Source organism: Lonchura striata, chromosome 2 (assembly GCF_050655825.1).
Source record: "Lonchura striata isolate lonStrDom1 chromosome 2, ASM5065582v1, whole genome shotgun sequence".
NCBI lineage: Eukaryota > Metazoa > Chordata > Aves > Passeriformes > Estrildidae > Lonchura > Lonchura striata.
In genome coordinates this window covers 66,531,521-66,549,862 of record NC_140704.1, presented here as the reverse complement: position 1 = coordinate 66,549,862, position 18,342 = coordinate 66,531,521, and the positions used below count along the sequence as shown (strand labels likewise).

Genomic DNA, 18,342 nt, shown 5'->3' with positions numbered 1-18,342 from the left:
GTTTGACAGTTTTACAAGGCTTGCCTCTGTTAAATCTCATGCACATATGTTGCTAAATAGGCCATAATACACTGAAGTGCAGGGGAAATGCAAACTTTAACTTCTGAGAGAGGTTAAATATTTTGCTCAAAGAGCAATTTCTCCATTTTACAATCAGCAGACTATAAAAAGTGTACTATAAAGACTACACTGCCAGTCTGCTTCTTTTATCTTGTACTCCCACCTGATTTGTTTACAGAAATTACAAGGTCATCCAAGCTAAGCAGCTGTTGTGCTTGTGATTAACTACCTACAATCAGGAGGTACAAAATATGAAGATTTATGGTTAGATTTTTTAGAGATGGAAATCTATGAGCTAGTTGTTAATGGAGCTGCCCTAAATTTGTCAGTATTGACCAGTAAAAAAAGACAAACCCATCAAATAAACCACCTTTGTTTTTAAAGCCAGAATATAACATTTTGAAGCAGCTACCTACTTGCTTGTGTTTGTTTCACCTGTTTTTATTAATGCCATTCTTTTACTCAAAAAAGAATACTGCACAGACTCCATGTGGTCTCTTGTTTACTGGAGAAATAACACTATTTCTATTACTGAAATATGCTATTCTGTTACTGCCACAAGCTTTATATATACATCACCATGAATTATTTTGCACAGCAGAGAAATGTGGCTTCCTCTTACATAAAAGCTGGTAGTAGTTTGACAACTAAAAGCAAGATGCAATCAATTTGGGGCAGAAAATGAATGATACCACACCCCACTGAAACTACAAAGGAAATTAAGGTAGATTTAATATATTTGTCTCAGCTGTGTTGACAGCCTGAAATAGACCTCAAATACAGGCTGTGTCAGGGGGCTGAAGAGCATGGGAAGCATGAAGGGGAAATTGTAACCCCGTTAATGCATTTTGCTTCAACTTCTGCAGAGAAAGGATGGGAGAAATGGATGTTGCAATGACAGGACAGCGTGACTTGCCCTGCTTCCATGAGAGCAGAAACAGGAACAGTAACAGATCCCAGCATTAACAAATTCCTTTCTGGACTGGTGACCTTTCTGATTGAAATGAACTTTGGACATGATGAAAACACTTGCCATTTCATCAGTGGTCACACAGGTGCCTCTGGGGAGACCTTGGCCTCTCTGCTGCCTACCATTAAAATCATTCCTCTCCTCAGAACAACATTTCTCCTCCTTTATAGTAGCATAAATAAATGTTTCTGTAAATTTGGAGCTCCATTGTCTAACATGGAGAGACACATCTGCCCAAGGACAGACTATACCTACTCTGCAAGGCTTTGCTTCCATAAATAACAAAACATCTACTGGCCCTAGCTGAGCAAAATTGATGGGGGCAGGGTTTCATCCCATCCCAAGGTGGAGCTGCAAAGGTTAAGGACATTGTTCATTCCCCAGACCAAGGAATACGTAGAGGTGATGTGTTTTGTGGTGACGCTGTCATCCCTTGATTGCTCCACTGACCTTTTGCCATAGCAAATTACTCTGACAAAGCAAACTCATGCTGCCAGCTATGAAATGCAAAACAACCATCAACTATCAAAATAATAGTAATAGCATCATGTTAGACATGCCTTTTTCTGTTATGAATGATGATGTTATCCATGGAAATTCCTCTTACAAAGAGGTAAATGCAAACTGTGCTCAGAAATGAGGATCCCTATTCTACTGAAAGACAGAGTTAGATGTCTAAAGAGATCTTGGTATTGGCGTGGCCTTTTGAAAGCACACAAATGTTGCTGTCAATGAGAGTTTGTCAACTAATGCAATGTTCCAAAGTTCATAGGCATGGATGTACTTTTTGAGACCCCAACACACTTTAAATAAATAGACAAACAAGCAAACAAACAAATAAACATGCGTGTGCATCTCTTTCAGTGGCTTGCCTGAGGTTGGAAAGCTGGTAGAAGATGCAGCTTTCTTGGAGTACTGTAGCTACAAAGCCACAATTCCTTTCAGCAGAGCAGAGCTCACCAGGACATTGATCACAGAAAAGAGGGCTGACAAGGGCCTTGAACACCCATCTCCCATCTGCACCCATGCTCAGAGTATTTATTCCCAGATGTGTAATGGTAGCTCTGTTTGAGCTCACCACCCATAAATAATCACCTTCTTTTCCTGCCTTCTTCCTGATGCTAAGGGCAATTTCAATAGCTCCCTTGGGGTTTCTGCAGACAAATAGCTAAACTAAAAGGGGAAAAAATGCCATTTTCCCTAGGTACCATTGCAGCTAAAACTGAGGCTCAGCCCTTTGCAGCTTTTATCTATCACCCCCATTCATGTACCTAGTGCTGTTGCATCGTCCCTAATCCAGGATTTAGATGAGCTCGTTTACCACAATCCCATTTTGGTGTGATTTATCCCTGCATGCAAAGAGGCAAGCTTCATGCACATCCGAGCGTGCGTGCTGCCGTCAGGATGAGCTCTTGCTTTAGGCACTTGCTTTTCTCTCATTAGTGGAAGCTAACAATAAGTGTGAGAATTGCAGACGTCAAACGTAATTAGGAAGAAATTATGTCACGTTACCCAACAAAATGAGGTCTTTGAATAAAGCCTAATCCTGCTGTCTGCCCATTCTTTTTATCCCTAAATGACTCGGAGATAGGGAGGGTGCAAACTGCCCTCCACAGCACCGGATGGGGAGCAGCCACGAGGAGATTCAGCCATGCTCAACGGGATCCATCATGCTGCCATCCGCTGGCTAAATAAACCCTTCCCTAGTGAGACTGCAACATTGCTTAAAGAATTAACTATTTCAAAAAGCTGAATCTCTTCACAGCCTAAATACTAATAAATAAAAATGATTGTTTCAAACTATTCAGTCCCCTTAGACTTCTGAAGGAATGCTGTGCATTTCAGTGACTGTGCAAGTTTGCAGACTGACCCTTCCTCAGAACTGTTAGTATTTGTCACCTCCATGGTGATGCTGACAGCCCAATCCTCTTCTCAAACTGTCCAATTTTTTACTCTTCTTTCATCTTCTTTCTAGTATCTGATATGAATGAGTCCAAAAACCTCGCAGCAGCCTCATGACATTTTAAAAATCAATGACAATTTTTTATACTTGTGGGAATTCACTAACTTCATTCAATCACAGGATTTCTGTTTCTAAGCACAGCTAAGAACAGCTGAGGGATATGTGGTATTGACCAGGGAATGTGTAGATTACCTTTCTCAACAAGGTGGTAGGTGAGCACCATCTGTCAAACCTGCCATTCCATAAAATTTTATGACTTCTCATGCTGTGTTTCTCAGCCACAGACATCTTGGTACTATTTCCAAAACATCAATGGGACTATAAAAACACATCTAGCAGGTGTGCATGCCCAAATCTCAAGTGTACTTATTTACAGCCATATGCACACAGACAGCATCTCTGTGATCTACTGCCTGATGATCCTTGCAATATACCATTTATATTGCTTCAGATTATGATTTTCCACTTGCTGGTGTAAGGACAGTACCCCGTAAGGCATTGTAGTGAATAAATCTAGGACTATACAAGAAACAGTGCAGAGCACTACTGTATATCTGGCAGAGGAACTTGCCTCTAATTCACTGCTTTAAAGCTAGCAGAACATATATAGTGACACACACAGGATTCAGTTGCGCAATTGGAAGAGTGTCTCTCAAAGTCAGGAGGCAACAGGTAGTTTGTTACTTTCTTAATTTGTTTCTCATTTTACTAGGTAGCTAATGTGCAGAAGGCTGCTCCCCCACCTCATCTCTTTTGCTTTCACACTGGGCAACATAAATATAACCCCTACAGCTAACAGCTTTAGGCAGCAGCACAGCACAAACTCTTTTTGTATTGCAAAATCTTACTGGGTTGCCTGTGGCACCTTCCAGTGAAGGGCAGAAGTCCCCTCACAAGCACTACTGCCAGTGGACAGCTTTTATGTGTCTCCTCTGCCTCCACATCTGCAGACACTGGGTAGGAGTGTGCTGATGAGACAGACATTATGCTGACCAGCAATAATACAGTGAATATCAAGAAGTTCCCTTGACATTGATTATTAACAATATGATGATAGCACACTGGATTACCAGACATTTTGTGTTATTAGATCATCCAATTCCAGCAGGTGGGAGAAGTCAGGATGGAAACAATCAGGGAAAACAAATAAATACACTTTGTTCTTGAAAAGCAGCTGACTAAAATCTCAGCTTTGATACTCCTGTATCTAATTGCTAATGAGCACTTTCATCAGAGTTGGTGGGTTATGATATTCAAAAATAATTGAATGCTTTAGAAAGCCTCCCTTGTAGGATGTGTGACAGATCAGTCGGTCTAAAGAGAAACGTCTCAGAACACACAAAGAAACCAGACTCCTCAGGTCTTCCCATTCTGAGACTACAAAGTCTGGTGTTTGTAACAGTGATTACAGAGATGCTGTAACAAGAGCCCCTGTAAAGGACTCTTGTGTTTACTAAACATGTTGATTGAGAAAGTCTGTGAGGCCTCTTATGACCACCATTATGATTATGTGGTGAAAGGGAAATGTGAGGACTGGCACTGAAGCACCTGTCTCAGTACCAGGGAACATTCCTGCAGTCTCTGGGAGATGTGCAGCTCTGCTGTCCACCCAGCACTGCTGGCCCTCCTTTTCACCAGGGCTTCCTGACAGGCCTTAATAATTTCCCAAGAAAACCTCCAAGCTCACTGTCACAGCCTGGATATGTCCCATTCCTCTCACCCTGACAGCCACTGAAAACTAAATCCAAGTCTTCCTGGCTGCTTCTCTAACTGGAATAACAGGGAACCTGTGCTTCCCCTGTTCCCTGGAGGTTCAGAGGTTTCAACACAGCCAGTGAGACAGGCAGAAGAGAGACATCTGTCTTTTCCTTCCCTCCCCCTGTTAACTTTCAGAGTGCTGTTTTTTGTCCTGTGTTCTCCTCTCTGTCTTACAGTCACACATGTACACTTCTTGAGCAGCTGTGAAGCTGAGCAGACACCAGAAGCTGAACAGTAAAAAAAAAAAAAGAAAGAAAGAAAAAAAAGGAACACCATACTCACTTAAAGATTTATTTAGCACTGAAGGTTTGCATTTCAGAGTAGAAGATAATGGAGTAGTGAGTGTTTTTAGCAGCCAAGAACATGGTTCCCAGCATCCATTTCCCAACCCCATGCCACATGTGGTTTTGAGCTGAGAGTTCTGCATCTTAATTCACTATTTTTGCTCCTTGTTTCAAAGGAGATGTCACATTTTGGAGCAATCCATTCTGGTTTGATTAGGGGAAGAGGTCTTCTAATTAATCACTGTAATCAATTGCCATAATTGCTATGTAAGGACTCCTCAGAAATGGTTTATGGTGCAGTGGCCTGTTCATGTGGCTGGAATTCATATGATGTGGAATCTCCTACCTTTGCTAGGACATGTTTTGTCACCCTGGGCAAGAAGTTCCATTTTTGCTGGGGTCTGCTTGTGCTGAGCCATGATACAGGACACAGACCAGGGAGTGTGACATTCATGTGAAGTGTTTTATGACAGGCACAAAGAATTTGTCTTGTGGCTGAGTGAACACCAAGGTGGGCCAGGTCCTGCTATAAGATACAGTCCCTGCAGCCTCACCCTTTACAACTGGCCAGGTGTAAGTCAAGGCACTATTCTCCCAGCATGGGAAACAGTAAATTCTGCTCTGGAGTCTCTCTTCCATTTGGCTGATGTAACACTGAAGTCATAACAATTTTCTGGGAATAACAGGAGGTTCAGAGGTTCCAAGCTACATTTAAACAGGATTTGAACAGACCTTTCTAAGCCAAACTGACTCCCAGTGCAACTCTAATAAGGCTGGAGGAACTGCACCTGGGATGATTTTGGTCCCACACAATATGTCAATAGCTAATCTTAATATGCCTGGATAGAGGCATCTTTGAAAAAGATATTCTCTTTATAGTACTAAATTCTGATCTGCCAAATGTGGCAGCCAATGAGCTCTTCCAAACTAAATACTGTGAGGATTATGCATAAATACTGAAGTATCCTAATCAGCCTCTTGGTAAAAATTAATTGATCCATTACAGACAATAACTATATGCTGAAGTTTTTATTCTGCATTTTTTACTTCTGTAAGTAGCATATGTGATTTGATTGGCTGGATATTTTAAACCCTAGGGGACCATTGGTGGAGCAGTACAAATTCCTCTGAAATCCAAAATTGCCAGCTGCAATTATAGTCTGCATCTAGCATCTTCTCTAAGGACTATAAATGCTTCCCCACTTTAATTTTGCTTAGCATTTGCATCACTGTGTGACAATTACCAAGCAACAGCAAAGGATGAATTCAGTAATAAAGTCTGGACAGTAAGGAAATACTGTCCAAATTGAAATATTATATTTTAATCTAATATTCATCAGTTTGTGCACATGGATATATCATATTTAGATACAGAGCATTGGTAAGACAGGCACCTTTTTTTTTTTTTGCTGCTGAAATGCCTGTGGCTTCTTACGAAATAGATATGAGCAAAATTGTTTTCTCCTCATATTTCTTTCTTGTTTTCAACTACTCAAAAGAATGATATACTAAGTTGTAAATAGTAGTAATTAAAAGGTCAGACTGGCAGCTATATCATTCCAGTTAAGGCTTGTGAAATTCTACCATTTTCAGTGATGTTACACTGATATAAAGCAGGAATGAAACAGCACCTTCATTCAGCTCAGCTATTTTTTTAACTCATACATAAACAGTTTTAGTTATTTGAACTATTAGTGATTGCCCCTAAGTCCTAGCTATATTAGAAGACAGGATCAGGAAGTGTAGCTCAAACTATTAAACTCAGATTAGCAGAGATACAATTGGGAAAACAAAAAAACAACATTATAAGAATATGGGTCTTTGTATATGGCCAAAAATAGTTTCCCTTGTTAAAAAGGCATTTGCTGAAAAAATACTGTTTAGCAAGGAAAAAAGCAGGTTTTGGAGAGGTGAAAAATAAAATACTTATAATGAAAAAGATCTGGTGCACAGTGAGCTGTGCAGAATCAGTATTTGTAAATGACACTACTTTCCTTCATCAGCCATAGCTGGAAAACTTCAGAAGGACATAAGTAATTTAGGCAAATGGGTAACACAGTGGAAATGCTGTTCAATGTCATTGCAAGGTCAAGCAGTGAGAGATAAAAATTCTTCAGCTGCTTCAAAAGGGTTCAAATTTAATCATATAAGCACTGAGACCTTGCTGTCCTGTGCTGTTCTTTGGGACCCACAGCTCCAGTGCAGCTATAGTCTAACAAGGTTAGAATAAAGCTGAATAAAGACTGATTGAAAAATCACAGTACCAGCAACAGTGCAGCACCACCTTACGTATTTTGGGTATGTTTGCTGAAGCCCCTCAACAAGAATACTGAAAAATTAGACAAGTTTAGAGTAGGCTGAGCATGATCCAGTACTAAACTTTCAAAGACAGTTTGGAAAGGTGTGGTTAGTTTATTCCAAGGAGGTGATAAACAAGGCCATAAAAGAAAAGTAAATAAAATGCTGAAAGTGGTCTTTACCAGGAGCTCCTATTCTTCCTGTCTCCACAACATGGTAGCAGTGTTTCCCCATTATCCATCCACCCCCAAAATAAAAAATGAAAATGTGCAAGAAAATGCCCAACAACTGGCTGCTCATCTCTTTGTGGTTTTCTCACTGGAGAGCAAGTAAGAGCATTCAGCAGCTCTGTGTACACCAAGTTGACAACATAAGAGGATTCAATTTTTTACAGAAATCATGGCATGCATAGAAGGTTCTTAGACAGTTCTGTCTGACCTCAGTTTAGTAATTCTTGTCAGAAATCTTCCACATTTAATGGCCACCCCTTTATACCCCATGCAATACAGAAAACCCGAACATCTGGTGAGTCACAATGTTATGAAGAAGAAAGTGTCTAGACAGAGTAAATCTGTCCAGGCTGACCCAATGAAGGCAAGTACTGAAGGACTTAAACTATTTTGCATCAGGAAAAGTCTCAGCTACTCACAGGTGATGCAGTCAGAAGAGAAAATTATACCTGTGACCTTTGGCCAAACTAACAGCTGATAACATGGCACCTACAGCTACAGTCTGAAATGTTATCAAAGCTGAACATTTTCCAATGATGTGCCAAAAAGAACCAAATTCATGTAGCTCATGCTGATACTTAAACAAAGTTTCCATAGAATATGCCAGGAAAATGAAATGGGAGTTACACGGGAAGCTTTATTGGACCAGAAATAAGGAATAGAACATTTTTTTCCCTCTCCATGGCTTTTCCTCTTGAACATTGTAACCAAAATCATCTCAAATGTTTAAAGACTAAAGAAAAAAACTACATCCCACCATATATTTCCAAAAGCAAGAGTTAAAAAAATGTTTGTCTCTTACCTTGTTAGCTTTGTCCCAATCTGCTGCCTAAGTTCAAGCCTCTCTTCATCAGTCTGCATGGGGAGGATGTTCTTTTCCTCCAGCTCTCGCTTGGAAGGCCTGTTGCTTAGTTTGATTGCTAAAGAGTCCTTTCTGCAGAGTTTCCTTGCCAGGGGGCCTGTGGGAGAGAGGAGAGGCTCTGCCAAAAGAGGTGTCATCATTTCATTACAGCATGCACCTGGCAAAGAAGTACTAGCCAGGAGAGGATAGCAGGCTCTCCTTTACACTGGTATGGACTATGGGAAAAGGGATGTCATTAACTTCATGTGCTCAATTAACCTCAATTCCTATCAATAAGAAAAAAGCTGAAATTGGTAGGTATACAGGAAATAGAAATTAATATATTGCTCTATAGAAGGGAATGAAGAAGAAGAGCTTGTTTCAGAATTGCTAGTAGCAATTGTAGCTTTCTCTAGCACAGTATTTCCCCATAATGGGATGAAAAATTCAACCTCAGAATCTGGGCAGGCAGCAGAGCTATAGCATGTGAAAAGAAAGGGGTATCTGAATGTCTCATGTAATGTAATATCAAGACATCCAAGCCAGCACTAGAAGGAATCAGAAGCAGCACAAATATCTATGCACATTACTTAACTGCTTCCAGGGCAGTGGCAGTGGCAAAGACACTAAAAACCAGTGGTGTTTTATGGCTCAAATTTGCTTTCTTAGGCTTGTGTCCAAAGCAGTTTGAGCAAGGAAGACAGACACAGGGAGACACAAACACATGAGAGTTTGTCAGGAGAGTGTGAGATAGTGCAGTTCTGTTCTGTTTTTAGTATAAGAGCAAACACTGCTTAATTTCACTTGCAGGGTAAGGTGGGGTGCTGAGGAGATGAAATATGCCTGTTTTAGAATCTTCTTTTTGTGTGTTTTAAAAGGGATGTTGTTTGATTGTACTGCTTCCAGTTTTCAGAAGAAAAGAAAGGTAAGGGCATGGAACTTCAATGTCTAGGATGACAAGCAGTTGTCATACATAAAGTACTGTATCTTTTCTTCATGGGACAGTCCTATGATACCACACTAAGGCAGGAATTGGGTTTTCTTACAGAATTCAGGAAGGCCACAGGTCCTTTCCCAGTCTGTAATTGTGATATGGCATCCTGGGTTGGCTACATGATTCTTGTATCCCCAAATATCTGTTCTGTTTATGCTGGATAATAAATTTTGCACCTTTAAGACTTGTTCTGAGAGCGAAGGGGGGAGAGAAGAAGCATAGAGTTTGCTGGGGGAGGGGCCACTTGAATATTTCTAGAGGAAACCCCTTTAGAGGTTTTTCTCTCAAAATTGACGTAAACCAGGACATATGTTTATCAATTAACCTCTTCTTATCTGAGCCAAATCCTCAGATTGTGACCCCTTTCAAAGCATGTACCCATTTATGATTCCAAAATGATGCAATATTGGCTATACATAAAAGCTCTGATTCTCTACGTGTGGCACTTATTTCATCCTCCTTAAGTAACTATTGAGATGATCTTGACTTAAAGGCAGGGCTTCTCTTCACCATGGGCATTTGGGAAAGTGAATCCAAAAACCAATTTGTAACTGAACCAATATAAGCCCAAACCTGTCATTTGAATTTAGTCTGAGCACTACTGAGACAAGTATTCATGACTATTAACAAAATATTTATAAATTCAGACTGTTTGTTATTTCAAATTAGCACCCCTATGTAGTCAAGCCCTGAGAGATCCAAAAGCCACAGCTAAGAAAGAAAACACACAGGTCTTATGTTTCCTTTGTGTATTGAGAGTTAGGGGTAAAACTTAAATAAGTGAAAAAGGAAAAATGGAATGAATGTTACTTGTAAATAATGAGTTATCCTCCTCTTCATCTTCCTCTTCTTCCTCTTCCTGCCTTGGATAAAGGCAGGAAGAATCTTCATAGTCAGTTTCATGAGGCACATTTTCTTTATTGTCATCGCATTCGATCACAACAGTTGGCACTTGTCTCATGTCTGGAAGGCCCCCAGGTCCTGTTTTTGTAACACTGTCACTTGTGTGTAAACCAGAGCTGTTGGGGAAGAAAAGCAAATAAATAAGCTAAAGGAAGCAGCTCTATTGAAAGACAGAGTTGCTTCTCTCACTGTATACAGGAAACCAGTGCTCTTTCATCCCTTCTTAAGAAGAAATGAGAACAGAAAGATTTTCAAGACCAGCAAGACATCTAATGGGTCTTAACTGAATACTTATTAGATTTAGGGTACAACATTTATTAGGGAGTGGTAGGACAGCATACAAGCAGAAATACTGTCAGCCAGGACAAAACACTAAAGATCTGTTGCAAATTAATAGTGATCTGCTACTCAGAGTGGTAAGCACCAGCTACTCGGTGGTAAGCACACCTTCAGCCTGGTGTCTGTGTGACTTTTATGCTGGTGTGCAGGCAGCAAGGAGAAAATGTCTCACCTGAGTGCAACAAGTGGAGTAAGACTGGGAGGAAGTAAGGATGGACTGTAGGAATAATTGTAGAAAGGCAGAGGGAAAACTAGTGGCTTGCACTAGTGATGAGTGACTTGAGGGATGGCAAGCACACAACTCTTTGATGTGCAGGGGAGTGAGCATGTGAAACTGGGCTTGGAGAAAAGAGACTTTGGGAGGAGGTGAGAGTAACCAGGGAAGAAGCTAAAACCTGAGAGGTTTGTTTGCTAATGGCACAGTTATATATTGGGGGGTGGCCATGATGATATCCCTTGTCCTGCCATAGGTGCTGAAGATCTATCAGAATTGGTGCTAACATTATATTTATTTTGTCACAGGTGTGATTGATTATTTTCAGCATCTTATGAGATTAAGACCTGTAGTGAGGACTCTTACCATCTAGCCATGTCTATGTGTTGAATTCAAAGCCCTTTACCAAATAACATATCAAGTAGGGAAATAGGAACATGAGGAGGTGAAGATCAAAGTCAAACAAAAAGTGAAAGGAAAAGTCAGGAACAGAACCATGTTTCCTAACCAGTTTTTATCTAAATAGTTTATGTTGCTTTTCCAGTATGAAATCAGAATGAGAGACTGGCAGGCAAAAATTGTGGCAGCTCAGGATTATTTGTGAGATAGCAAAAACTGCCCTTTCTCTGAAGTCCTGCCTGATGCAACAGCTCTGTGAAAAATGGGCAACATTTCCCTATGGGACACCCTCTCTATGTCAAACTCCAATTTACTTTTCAAAAGAAGACAGGTGTGAAAGCAGACGTGCTGGCCAAGCTGACTTTGAGGCACACAAACTTGTATCTGACAAGTACTGAGAACCCTCAATTCCCTTGAATATTTTAGCCTGAATACCAGAGGTGTTCTGCATCTTGAATAAAATTTATTCTCTTTAAAAGATTTTTACAGAAATCTACTGAATCTACTATCTTTAACTTGGAACATTTTGCTTTCTTCTAATCCAAAAGTTAGAATGGGCTCTAAAATGGCTGCCAGATAACATTCCAGGGAGTCTTTTAAGAATGTAGTTATAGGGATATAATGCTACTCCAAATATGCTTAGGGATTAAAAAAGAAGAAAAGTCTTCAGATCCTGTGAACAAACCATACCATGCTGTTATCATCATCTTCAGCTTCAAAGAAATATTTTTTTTAAATTCCAACATGTATTATTGCAGGCTAATCAATAATGAGATGCAGAGCTTTACTAGATGCCTTGAAGAGAGAAACTCAATTTTCTTAGTGATAGCCCATGTTTTGTATCACAAAGAAAGAAAGATTAATGAAGAACTGGCTTGCAAATTTTAGTATTGGACTTTTCATCAGCTGAATTCTCATAATGAGACATCAACACACTACAGTCTTTAAAAACTTTGAACTAACTTTTCATTTGCTGAAATGCTTTCAGAAGTTTTATATTATGAACTTCATTAAATCTGTTTTCTCTGTAAGCTATTTTTTGAGTAAGTCTTTAAAAGAGGGAAGGAAAAGTCTGGAATCAAAGTTATGAGAAAAAAACATAATATTGTGAAATTCTGTTCACTTTGCTAAAAAAATAGCCAAAACCTTCTAATTGCGCCCACTGGATCATTAATTTAAAACCATACATACACAGAGAGTATGTACAAATGAAAGGAGCAAGCAGTAGTTTAGCATCCAGGACTATTTGGTGCTTCCCTGTTCTGTGAAGGATGGATGTAGCTTATGGATGCATCCTTATGGGTGTGTCCTCTTATGGGTAGCAGATATCAAAGTGATCCATCAATTTAGGTTATCAAGCAGATATAGGATGGCAACAGGATTTACAAGTTACCACAGAGGGTTTTTATTTGAACTAGTGATCAAGAAATAGGCAGCTTCTCATCTCATTGTAAGTTTTCTGAATCATCCACTTTCTTGATAATACTACTTTCTATTTTCAGCCCCTCATTTTTCCTAGTGTTTTGTGTTGTTCTTGATTAAAATCAGCCCTTTCCACAGCAATTTGGCTAAGTCAGCTGTCTAAGCAAAGTGCTTATGAAATACATGCAGTACTGCAGTATACTTAAAAATACAAATCAAGGTCATGGGATTTGTCCATTGTGGGTCATTAGCAAAACTCCTACATGGTCAGGTGATACACCACAAAATTTTTTAGCATTATTTACCAAAAAGCACACTATTGTTTCAAAAAGCCCATTTTAAACCAGTTATGTGTTTTGCAACAGAATTAGAGAAAAAAGCTACAGCTAAGCAAGTACTTGTTTTACAAAGAAGATCTTAATGCATGGAGCTGAACAATTCATAGCTCCCTAGAACTTGCAATTACTGCTGCATCACCTGTACATGACCAATACAAAAAAAAAATTTACACCACTATACCTTACAATGGTTCTAGTGATAAAATACTTCAATGAAAAATCACAATTTAAGCATATGAGTAACTCATGGTACAGACAAAATAAAGAAAAAGAAAAAAAGTTAAATACTTCCTCTGAAATCTAGTGGGAAAAACCTGCACACTTTTTGTCTGTTATGCCAGGCCCTTTGATTTTGAAATAGAGGATTACATTTTTATCAGAATGTTTTCAGATTCACAGCACACTTTTCTGTACTTAACACCTAAAACAAAAGATCTGAAAAAACTTCAAACCACCTTATATACGTTTCTACTACAGGAATGTGTGTGAGAAACAGAGAGAAGGCAGGCCTATAAATATTAAGTGTTTCTATCCTTAGGCAACACTTAAGTTTAGACAAGATGCAATTCTGTTGACAAGTCTTATAGAAGATAAATGTTTTCTGACTCAAATATGTTGCGTAAGATTTACAAGACACTGGTGGTAATGTCTAATGCATTTAATTTCATAAATCTACAATCTGCAGCTGAGTTGGGTGTCCCAGAGGAACTGGTCTCACACACAGTCTTTCTGGACACAGTGATTTTTCACTGCTCTGCCACAGAGGCAATTCTAGCCTGGAGTGAGATATTGCCACTTAACAGCTCTTTAGTACTTAGACTGAACAAACTGAGGCCTGGATTCATCTGTGCCCGCTCCTGTACATGATCCCACAGAGTAAATGAAATTAATTGTCACCTTTCCAGACAGGCTGAGAATTATACAGGCAAGGCAGAAAATCAGGCTGTTTCAGATAAAGAAACTGCCTCACTAAGTTAAAATTAAAGACACATTTTGGTGTCACAAGAGAGTCTCTAAAGCTTTATAGCCACTGTTTGTGATGCACATCTTTCTTCTCAAATTAATTTCAATTATGAGGATGAAATCTGCGTATTTTGGTGGCAGGGCTTAACAGATTTTCATCAACTCCTAAAAAAAAAATATGTCCAAATCTAGAGTTTTGCTTATACTTGACAAACACTCTTTCACCCTTCGGAATGAAGTGGAAAGTCATTTGCAGTAAGACACAAATTAGCAACAGAGGTTGCATAAAAAAGGTTACATGGAAATTACATATTTCTCTGTTTCAACCTTATCTACCATAAAACTGGTAATTTATCAGGAAAAATTGAGGCAAATTGGCAGCACAAATGACATGTCATAATAGTCATACTATGACAAGGGGCAGATTGCCCTTCTGAGAATAGGTTATGAATAGACATTATGAGTACCAGAAAATGTTTGCAATCAAAAGCGTTAAGTGCACAAATGAACTTAATGTTCTATAATGTCTGCAATAAAATTGAATAAAAAAATCCAGGAATTAACTGCCATTTAAAGTCATAAGAACAACTGGGACTTGAATAGCTATTGCAAGCCTTTTAATGTACCTTAAGACATTAAATTATTAATATGCACTAGATCTAGGTGAGGCAGTTACATGCAATCTCACTCCTGCAGAGGGGAAAACAGAGATAGAGAGACTCACTAACTTTCTCAAGGTCAAAGACAGAAAAATCTGGCTTCCAGGTCTGTACAGAGGGAAATCTCATTTTTCTCTGGCAAGCCTGTGGCTCATTGGCAAAGCACTGATTTCAACTATCATTCTTCAGATGTTGTTAGACTATCTGAATTTCAGAGATCTTATCTGTGTAAGCAAAAGGTCCAGCTTGGTAGAAGGGAAGGTTTTAGCCTTTCATTTTTTGTTCATGTCAGCACTCAAACACCTGGTGAACTGGAGAGTTGTAAGGTCTAAGAAAAGTTTACTGGACAAAATGTGAATTTGATACAGAGTAACTCACCAAATTTAAATGACCTTGAGGAGCTTCTACTTCACCAGGACCAAAGGAAGAAAAGGAAAAATTCCACAAGGAAAATAAAAAATTTAGAGCTGAAACCTGATCTGTGCTTGTCTATATGATCATCTCTTATTAAAACCAAAACCCTTTTTAAAATATTCGCCCAAATTACCAGACTTGGCAGCATTATTACTGCAGCACCATGGCAATTATTCTGTAAAGTTGTAGGATACTTTTGAGATAATGTCTGAGATCAGAAGATAAAAACCCGTAGTATTCACCAGAAGCTGCCTCAGACGCTTACCAGGCTCTCACATCTCCTCAGGATTGTTGACCCAACAGTAGTGGCCCAGTACTTTGCTAACTTGCAAGGAACAGCAAAGTGCAGGATGTCTCTCCATATCCTATGCAGGCTACAGATGTGAGCACATTACCAAGCTCCAAACAGAGGAAAGGGATCTAGGATCTTTGCTGTGTTAACAGGCCCTCGAGAGTTTTGGGCTGAAGTGCGCAATGACAAATGCTGCAGTATAATTTAATGCAGATTTTTACAATAAGGGAAAGTAAGTACTGTCAAAAATAGTAGAAAACAGTGGCATTCAGTGCAAATAATTGTCTCACAAGTTAAATAAATATATTTTAAAAATCTGCACAAATCTTCAAGCAAACTCGGCAAATTTATCTAGATCACAATGTGGCTTGAAAAAAGCAAATGAAGAATTTAAGAGCAAGATCAGCTCCACAGAACTGTATATACCTCAATATACTACAAAAATAACAATTGCTGTTGCAGAGGAAATGATCATGACCTATTTTCTCCCTTGTGAATGCAGAAGTTATTGATTTGCTTTGACAAGGAGCGTAAACAAAGTACTCAACACATTAATCCATGATTTAACTAACAGTTAATCAACATAATATTGGCTATTAAATATCTCTCTGCAATATCATGAACTAGGTTTCATTCATTCATTTTAAATGTGAAATATCAGTACACAACCTTTTCTTATTTTCTTCTTATTAATTGCAAAGGAAGCATTTGTTTCACATTGGGACATGAATGTTTGCTTATTCAGTTTTTAACAAGCAGCACAGCTTCAGCTTCAAATTAATAGTTAAGCCCAAACAGCATCACCTTCTTTAAATCAATTAAACATATTTGTAGACATAAACATGATGGATGACTAGAAACTGGAGCATTCATTGCTGTGGGGCAACAGATGCCACAATGAAGTCCTATTCTGAGAGACGTCACTGGGCTCAGGATAACAAAGGGCCTTCTGCACACAGTGTGAGCCAGACATTAAGACATCCAACCTAAGCTGGGGATGGCATGGCCAGTGCAGCCCCAAAGGAGCCTTTGGGAGACAACAGCTACGCACTGTGCCTGGTGCATTGAATTTTGGGATGGTGTAAAAACACCAGACCAGCCATGCTGGCAATGTGAGAAGTAAATGAGTAGTCCCTGGGTGGGGCAGTAGGGAACAATGTGGATGCTCTTTCTATCCTACCTCCACAGCTCTTTCACTGATAGGAATAAGAATCTCCTTCATAGCCGTAGTAGTTTTCCTCAGCTGAGAATTCCTCCATGCTGTAGAAACATTAGCCCCAAGATGTAATCACAGATGTGTCACTATTCTGGTACTAAAATAAGCTGGCAGTGTGAGACAGCCTCTGGTCTCCTGACTCTTTTTCAGGCAGTAAGGAGAAAATGCCATCAATAATCCAGTTGTTTCCAATGGTGGAATATAATGAAGGTAGTATTATCAGACAGAAATACTGGAGTAAATCATTAAGCATTTTGTCTGTTAAACCAAATATTTTGACTTCCTGTATAACAGGATGATCTGATGCTTCTAGAACAAGCTGGCTACAAAACTGTCCTTGGTACTAAATAAAACATGTAATTTTTCATCCATCTTCCCTGTTCTGGGACTTTTTCAGTTTTCCTCTGCAAGGTGAAATAAATTTTCCAAAGCTTGCTGCTGTTGCAGTCTATGAGGGCAACTTGCATTTATACAACATGCCTTCGCTTATTCAGACTACTTGGAGAAACACTCAGAGATACTCATAAGTGACAATAACAAAAAACAGGCATTTCTGATCAAATGTTCTACTTCTTGCCAGATACAAATGGCTAAAAAGGTAGTTGCTATGGAATATTTATTTTAAGATCAAACACATAATTTATTTTAAATTAACTTACATAATCTAAATACTGCATTAAAACCCTTCTAAGTGACTTGTAGGAAGCCCACATAGATTATTTCAAGCTAATTGGTAATACTAATCAGATGTCCTGCTGGAGTGGCACATTGGATTCTAGTTGCTCTTTTATGAATCTTCCTCCCCTTGCATTTAGAAATCCTCCACACAACTGGAGCTCTGCAGTTATGCCTCAGCAGAACATACTGCAAGCCAGGCATGTCTCATTAAAATCTCCATTGGCTGTATTATCTACTGCCTTGAACAGGACAGTGGGATTCAGGAAATTTGGTCTTTATTCCTTTCTGCCAGAAACTTCTATCAAACAAGTCTGGAAAGGCTCTTCCTCTGCCTCTGTTTCTCCAGAAATAACTCTGCCCTGAAGTTGTTAGACTCCAGAGGAGACACCTCATTCAAGTCCTATGAATGTAACTCAAGCGGCGATATCGATGCTGAGGTTAGCAGGAAACAGCGCACGCCAGTACGGAATGCTAAAAGTTGACCCATTACCTTTCTAGCCTGTGCATGGTCATGGCTAGCGTTTTGTTCAGTTCCTCGATCATCCGGCACCCTGAAGGGTGAATGGGCAGCGTGCTGGACCCAGAAGGAATGTGCTGGCTGTGGCTGCTGTACTGGAGCTGGTGCTGGTGAGCTGCTAACTGGGATGGCAGGACAGTGTGATGCTGCTGGGTCAAAGGCTGCTGGGAGCTCTTCTGCGTGGAATAGGATGAGAGAGAGAGGTCTGGCCCCCCTAAAGGCATGCAAATCATGACTTTCTTTGGAGGTAGTGGAGGTGACAATTTAACTGGCATACAAGGCAGTTTCACAGGAGCGCCAGGATCTAAAAGAAAGAAAGAGAGAACTGGTGTTAATTTTCGTATCAGTAAGGAGATGAGAGTATCTGCCTGGGTGAGCAGGTACTGAGGCTGCTACTTAACATGGGAGAGAGCACACCTTCCCTGTTGTGACAGACAACACCTACTGTATGCTCAGCATGGTTTCCAGAAAAAACACTGTTGTTTTGCAGCACTCCTGAGTCCCACAAAAAAACATCCCAGGGCTGTGCATGTCCCTTAATAAACACATTAAGCAATTCTTAACAAGGCTTGTGGCACACTTTAAAGCCC

At 39.6% G+C, this 18,342-nt stretch overlaps 1 protein-coding gene across 11 annotated transcripts in view; it reads right to left on the bottom strand.

Moving 5' to 3' along the window:
- The window catches only part of PHACTR1 (phosphatase and actin regulator 1), a 299,654-nt gene that overhangs the window by 38,660 nt on the left and 242,652 nt on the right, over positions 1–18,342 (bottom strand). For all 11 annotated transcript variants that reach the window (XM_021536496.4, XM_021536498.4, XM_021536503.4 and 8 more), the window contains 3 exons: positions 17,726–18,056; positions 10,209–10,417; positions 8,366–8,522 (listed from right to left, as the gene is read on the bottom strand). In XM_021536496.4, the coding sequence (XP_021392171.1) occupies positions 8,366–8,522; positions 10,209–10,417; positions 17,726–18,056 (697 nt within the window). The remainder of the gene's footprint in view (positions 1–8,365; positions 8,523–10,208; positions 10,418–17,725; positions 18,057–18,342) is intronic.